General features: G+C 51.3%; 1 protein-coding gene across 3 annotated transcripts in view; it reads right to left on the reverse strand.

The window, feature by feature from the left end:
- The window catches only part of TBC1D22A (TBC1 domain family member 22A), a 293,372-nt gene that overhangs the window by 193,223 nt on the left and 92,425 nt on the right, over nucleotides 1-7,724 (reverse strand). For all 3 annotated transcript variants that reach the window (XM_003783102.3, XM_023509293.1, XM_023509292.1), the window contains exon 7: nucleotides 4,797-4,859. In XM_003783102.3, the coding sequence (XP_003783150.1) occupies nucleotides 4,797-4,859 (63 nt within the window). The remainder of the gene's footprint in view (nucleotides 1-4,796; nucleotides 4,860-7,724) is intronic.

Here is a 7,724-nt window from a genome sequence, read left to right on the forward strand (position 1 = left end):
CTCCAGTCCCAGGATCCCTGCCTCTACTCGGTCCAGTCCCAGGCACTAGGACTGCTCCCGCCATCAGTCCACCTGCAGGCTCCCCTCTGGCTCTCAGCTCTGAGCCCTGTTTCCAAAGCTGGCTGCAGAGGCTGGAAGCTGAGGGGACAGGGCGACTCCAGGACATCTGGCACAGATCCCAGTCAATCAGCTGCTTAGTTAACTCCGTCCCTAAAGGCTCTGAGCAGAGAGGCAATAGCCACAGACCCCAGGGTGATCCCAGGGCTGACAGGTGTACAGTTGCCGAACAGGGCAACTGATTTCAATGGGAAACCCCAAGAGAGGTCCTCTTCACCATGAGAGGGGTGCTTCGGACACCAAGAAAGGCGCTCTGGGCTCTAAGAGGAAGGCTCCGGGCTCCAAGAGGGAGGGGTCCAGGCTCCAAGAGAAGGGCTCCGTTCTCTGAGAGTGGGGGCTCTGGGCTCCGAGAGGGGGTGCTCCAGGCTCCGAGAGGGGGCGCTCCGTGCTTCGGGCTCTGAGAGGGGGGCTCCGGGCTCTGAGAGGGGGGGCTCCGGGCTCCAAGAGGGGGCTCTAGGCTCTGAGAAGAGGGCTCCGGGCCCAGAGCTTCTCTCTCCTGTTTTTGCTGACTCTGACTTACTCCTTTATCTTTGCCTTAAATTACTCCATAAGAATTACTCTTTTGTTTTGCAATGGCAAGAACTAGGTCCAATCCCAAAATCATTTGGCATCATTCTTAAAACTCCCTTTGCAAATCATCAGGAAAGATACTGTGGGGCCGGGGCCCCCACCATCTCCCTCAGAAGCCACTGTCTTCAAGACCCTCAGCTGGAGTCACAACAAGGTTCTCAAAGCATGAGTTAAAATATTTTCTGGTCTGGCATCACCTCCAGACAAAGCGGAACAGGGCCTGTGGCTGAGAGTGTTCACGTGGCACCTCTGAGGACCACCCTGGAGCAGTATCACCCCGTGATTTCCATCATAATGAGCTCTCCACACATCAGAAATCAGTGGAAGCTTCTGTAAGAAAAAGAGGTCCTGTCCCCAACACAGGGGACGTGTGCTGTGGGACTTCTAAGCCCTGCATCAAATAACAGTACAACTATTTTTCAAAGAATCCACTGGACCCATCTCTAAGCTTTTACTCTCAGGCTGGTAAAATAAAAAATTATACATGACTGATTTCGTATCCCCTTTTCCAAATAAGCATTTTCAAAGTGTAAGCAGGTGACACTTGAAAGGAGAACCAGCCAAGCACACTGCCTCCCTTAACCCCGCACCACTGCCGGCAGGGACTCGGCAGCACCAGGAGGCGAGCTCTGGGCCCCATGTGCTCTTCCTGGTTTGCTCCAAGTCCCCACCACCCTGCAGTCTCAGGGCCACCACTACTCCCATAGAGGGCTTCAACTTGAAATGGAATCAGAAAAGGATCCTTTAAGAAACATTAGTTTCCTCATTCCTCCATGAAGGTCATCTCACAACAAGGTCTGACCAGGAGGAAAAGCAGCTCCTGCGACCTTCATCTTCTCAGCAGACTCAGAAGCAAGGAGGAGGTGGACCTCAGCCTGTCCACAGCTCGAGATGCCCAATGCCACAGCTCCCTGGTGGCCCAGCTGGCCCCTCTCAACTCAAGCTCAGAGGAATGACAGAGTGGAGAGTACAGCCACAGGTCCATCAGCACAGGAGAGTCACCCAGATCAAAGGTCAAACACCAGAGGGACCAAACCAAGGACCCCAAAGGGGAGGCCTGTCGGCGGAGAAGGCAAGCAGGCAGCAGGCTCGCTGGGTGGCAGGGACAGCACCTGCTGACCCAGAGCTTTCCCACCCTGGACAGAGTGGCTGGCCCTGCAAGCTGCCCCCTGCTGGTCTCCTGCAGTTTACACAGGAGGCCCCACATCCTGTCCTGGGGTGCCTGTGCCTCAGTGCAGGGCCAGGCTGGAAACCTCTGACGTGACGGTGCATTACAAAGGCCCTGTGAGAAAAGAGACACCAGGGCACACCAGGGCACTGGGGCCCACAGCCGAGCCGGGAGTCAGAACGCCCTCCACAGGGGATAGACACACACCTCCTGAAGAGAGGGCAGGAGACAGAAGACACTGGTCTTCTCCGAGTCTTGAACGAGGCAAGGACATTCTTGGCAGGACACAGGCTGGGACTGCTTCTACAGCTTCATGCAATCTCCCCAGGCTTCACCCAAACTTCCCCTGTGCAAGGTGGAGAGCACAGGCCACGTCTGGTCTTTCTGTCATTCTCACACCCACCAAGATCCCTGGGCACGGTTTAGGGGTCACAGTCCCTATAACTTGGCATGTCACTAGCAGAGATCACGGAGAAGGTGAAAAGTGGAGTGGAGTGTGGGGGGCCTGTCACAGAACGTCCACTCCACTTCAGGGAGCATGCTGTGGCTTACGCAGTGATATCCACACAAGGACAATAAAGGAAGGACGCCCTAAGTCTGTGGATGTGTCTAATGAAAACACAGAACAATCTGAAATGGCTCTAACTGGAAACCCACTGGATTTCATTAGCTAGAAACGTTCTGGTGATATTTGCACCTTTGATAAAGAGTGAGAACTCACTAAGAGCACAGATTTCAAACTCCTCCCAAGTATCTTTTCCTGCAAATCAGCTTATACTCAACAACAGTAACAAAAATAGCTACTTGTTACAGCCAGGGCTGGAGAAATTAAGAATCAAGATGCACACCAGGTCGCCTGCCAATCTCCAGATACCTGAGCACCACAAGGCACACACTGATGTAAACCAACAGGCTCCTCAAAGCTCAGCGGCATCCTCAGCACCAGGCTCCCAGGAGGGGCTCAGGTCTGCCTGGGGCTTTCCATCTTAACTTCACACACCTTATCCAGCACCCTGCACACGCCTCACAGCAGGACCGGACACCAGCAGCTCAGAGCACCTGAGGGAGTGGAGATATTTTGCACACTAAAAAGTAAAATATATTTAAATCAAAGGTATTGCTGTGTACTCATGATCACTTATAAAAAATCTGATTTCAGAAATTCTAACACATCATAATTCTATGATACGTGTCAGCAGTTAAGACTTCGCAGCACATAAAGCACCACTGAGATAATTTCTGTGAGGAGCAGCGCGATGGAGACTTCCAGTGAGAAGACCTAAAGGATTTATGTCTCACAAAACACGGAAGTGTGCTAGAAATTAGAAAGAAGAAATTATTTACAGCTCAAGTTTCGGCGTTCCCTCCTATGAATTATAACACCTGACGAATGAAACCAAAAATAAAAGTCGATAAAAATCTAGAATGTGGTTAAGAAGCAACACGTCAGGCCGAGTGCACCGAGGCAGCCGCCAGCCGCGCTCACCCATGGCAGGTGCAGGACTCCCTCACCACAAGCTCAAGGCCACATTTGGCATGTGAGCCACTCAACACTCACCCCTCTCAAACATGTTCACTTACATCCCACATTTTGTGTCCACATCAATTGTCTTGACAAGTTAGCAGAACATAGAGATCTCAATACATTTAACACCAAGGACTGAAAAGAAATAATACTTATTTCCTCAAGAATATTTGGAAAGAAACAATAATTACTAATAAAACATCACAGCATCACCATAAGCAGAGCAAACACTCAACTCAACCAGTCTGATTACGTATCAGTGCCTAAGTGAGAAGGCCTCCACTGTGCATGTAAACCACTCCAGTGCCACCCAGAAAGGGTGGACAAGTTCAGCTATACTAAGATCTCTGATCATCACTGGCCACCAAGAAGAGAGGGAGAAAAAAGTCACAGAGCGGGAGAAGACACTCACTACATATGATGTGACAAGGAGTCAGAAGCCCTGCTGTGCAAGGATCAACACAAAAGAAAAATGGGTAAAAGCAGGAACAGGCGCTTTCCAGAAGGAGGAACGCAGAGAACACCCACACCTGCAAGACGCTAACGTGAGAAATGAACATTAGGAGCACAGCAAGAACACCCTCCAGGGAAACAAACACTAAGGAACCTGACAATACCAGGAGCTGGCGAGGATGTGGGGGCCAGCAGCAGCAATGCTCTGCCAGTCGGGCTCCCAACAGCAGGGCCTTCCGGGGTACAGGCTGGTTACTGTCCAGAAGGCTCCCAGCCTCCGGCCCGGAGAGCACTGACTGTGCCCTCTCATGAATCCCTGGACAAGTGCTTGCCTGTTGGAACCCAAAGAAGTGCGCAGGGAGGGTCCAGGCAACACTGTTCCTAACAGCAGAACACTAGAAACAACTCAAACGCCATCAACAAGGAACAGGCTCAAGAGAGTGTGCAATATTTAAATAAATACCAGGCTAGCTGAATCCTGGAAAACAATGTAAAGAGGAAACCCACGCTGCAGGGACCTACAAAGCAAGGCAGCTGCAAAAGACACAGCATTAAGGAGCAGTCACGCTCCCGGGCCACGGGGCGCTATGAAGGTCACGAGGAATCACGAGCATGGAAGCAACAGCGGGTCACTCGTGCCCTGAGGCAAGCAAAGGCACAGCTTCAGTGCTGAGGGCCACTCTGGTCACACCCCCGGCACTAGTGGGTTCTGGCTCCCAAATCTCGAGATGGATCAAGAAGGCACAGTATGCACAGATGCCTTAATGTGGATTCCTTTGTATGCACCAGTACTGCACAAGAAAAAGAGGTAAAGACAGAGATTCCTTCAGCAACTATGTCCCCAGAGCCAGATACACCGGAAACTGGGCACCCCAACCTGTATCTGCACGCAGCACCCCCAATGCACCCGCCAGTGTCCTCCCCACGAGGGACACTGTGAGAATTCCCGCTCATGGCTCTTACCTCTGTCACCTTGGGTTGAAGTATTAACGCTTCAGGGCTCATCCGAGGGATGTCTATGTGGATCTGGAAATACAGGAGAAAGACACACTTACTTTAAGCGACAACAAGCATCATTACAAGGATTACCACTAAAACGGAGAAACTTAATGACCAGTGCAATCTGCCTGGCACTCTGCTCTCTGAGGGTGCCCACTCCTCATGTCACCAACTTCCCCTCAGAGGAGGCAGCCAGACGCTTCCCCCGGCCAGGCTCCCCCAGGTCCTGGATGGCGGGCTCACTTGACACTGTCCCCACTGAGCGGCGGCTGCTGCGTGGATGGGAGTGGGGCAGGCCCTCAGCTATTTAGAGACGTGATCCATGGCAATTAGTAAACATTGATTTTCAGCCTCTGACACAGAGAGCAATTCAAGTGCATCAATAGCGTACGAGTTTTCAGCCATGACAGCTTCTTTCTGGACACAGGCCACATTTTTCTCCACTCCACAAAGTCCTTGGGGAATCCAAAACACTTTTCAGAGGTAGCACTGAAGGTCTCTGCCAGTGTGGGCTGATTCTTGCTTGGCCACGATCTGACATGACAGTCACAATACTCTGACACTCCAGAGAAGGACACTTGTGGGCTCAAGAAGCAACCCCAGAAGAGCATTCAGAGCCCGCGCTGCATCACAGGCGGCTCCCCACGGCCCGGAGCACCGCGCACCGACACCCACCCACCATCACTCCCACTTACCCAGGACAGTGGCCTGCGTTTACCCAGAAAGATGCCTGCGTTTTAATGCCAAGAGGAGTTCTGCAACTTTGTTTCATTTCACCCCATTCCTGCCCGAGCTCACAGAGGATTCCAACATCCAGGAGACTCGGATAGTCCTCCTCTGCCACTTATGTGCCCTCCCCACCTCCCTCCACAAAATGCCTGCCCTGAGCTCTCCTAAAGGTCACTGGTGAGGATGGAGCGTGAGTGTGGGCCACCAGCCTAAGCTACAATGTGTGTGCACCTGTTCTTTGGGGGGATGGGGGAAGTGGGCACACAATAACACTCTGTCCAGACAGCCACGTGCAGGCGCCCAGGTGCAGGCAGGGACAAGAGTCTTCAGGTCTGTCGCCAGGACACCTTGGAAGGCCGTCCTCAGAGCAGCTCCTACACAGTTACCCTAATGGACAGTCATGGCTCTGTAAGCTGCTGCAGAGGAGGAACCAGGTATGATCCGTGTGCCCAGGGTCAGCACAGCCCTTTACACAGAGCTAATTGTCACATGTTTCTTAAGCAGGCAGTACAGCACACATGTCAGGCCACACCCTGCTGTCACTTTCACCATCAGGAGGAGACTCAACCTAGAAAGAGAAGTACCCTGCAAGGCGGGACAGATGGGGCTGTGTGCCCCTCCATCCCTCCTACCTGCCCCCAGCATGCATAAGACAGAGTGAGCAGGGGAAGGGTGTGCAACTGACCCAGAGAAGGAAAGACATCAGACCAATGTTACCTCCCACCAATCCCTGTGGCTGTAATGTAACATCTTCAGCAGAAGAACTCAAATGAAGACACCAAGAGCGCAATGCAAGGGTCTGAGAGCCCACCACCCCCTGCAGGCACCATGCTGTGGGAGGGTGAGAGCAATGCAGGGGTCTGAGAGCCCACCACCCCCTGCAGGCCCCATTGGTATAGGAGGGTAGTCACTGCAGTCCTCAGGTCAGGCAGTCATTTGAGCTGGGTTCACAGGTCAAACACCCATGAGTGGGCAGCCAGGAAAGATCAGGGCCCCTGAACCTAAATTAAGTCCAGCTAGGCTGGAAATGGCAATGACGAGAAAGCTCCAGGCTCCAGTCCCAAGGGACACGTTTGCTTGGCGTCGGGCAGACAGGAGAAACCAGCCCACGTCACAGAGCACATCTCTCATGCACCTTAGTGCAGGAATGGTTTGGCAATTTACAGTGATAGGGAACCTTTTTATTACCTATCACAGTAACCAAATAAAGATATATGCAACCTGTTTGTAATGAACTTTCCCTTAAGAAATTTGTAATGGAATGCAGCTTGGTAAATCCCACAGATAGATGCTAGTGTCATCCTCTGGGAAGTCTTTCTCTTGAATAAAAACACATCAAAAACAGATTTACAACAGTACCAAATTTATCAATTTCCTAAAACCAGTGAAGTGTATAAAGAAAGCAGGCAAGCTAGCATTATCCTAACCAAATCCGAAGGCAATCTGCATCTCAAAATTAGGTTCCCAAAATAAACAGGTGGCAGCCCAGAGCGGCCAAGAGCCCCCATGTGTAAGACAGGAGGACCAACTCCAGTGTGGATAGCGCAGTCCAGGCCACAAGCTCCGGCCTGGGAACAGCAGGAGATGGGTTCTTGCCCTAGCCTCCCTAGAGCCTCACTCTGGAAAAGTCACTTTTCCTGGCCAAGCCTCAGCTGAATCCCATCCATAAGGAACTTCCCAAGAATCCACTGCTCTTCAAGCATCTTTGATCACTTGTCGGAGACACCGCCTGCTTTGGATATCTGGATCAGATTTACACCAACTGACTGGGAGACACAGATTACCGACACCACATCTCAGGCAGGAGAGTTTCTTACAACTCCCTCGGCGAGGTGTGACTTACAAAGGGAAATACTCAGTAGTAGTACGCCTCAGAGAAACCAGAACTTGATGTCAGTTATGTAAGACTATATACCAATTAAGAACTACCATTCTGACCCTTCACATCTTACAGAGAGAATGAGAATTAGAAAGTCTTTAAAGAGCTGTTAAATTTCTAACAGCAGATTCTGGACGCATCGTGCAGCCTAAATCAGGTTTAAGTATTTTTCCATTATGCACATCATCTGTCAACTCCTCAACTGACTGTTTAGGAAACCATAATTATACCCATTTTGTATTAAACTCAATAGTAAAATGACAGACTAGCTGCCCCTTCCGCTC

This window comes from Otolemur garnettii, unplaced genomic scaffold, assembly GCF_000181295.1.
Source record: "Otolemur garnettii isolate 467f Iridium unplaced genomic scaffold, OtoGar3 scaffold00007, whole genome shotgun sequence".
Lineage (NCBI taxonomy): Eukaryota > Metazoa > Chordata > Mammalia > Primates > Galagidae > Otolemur > Otolemur garnettii.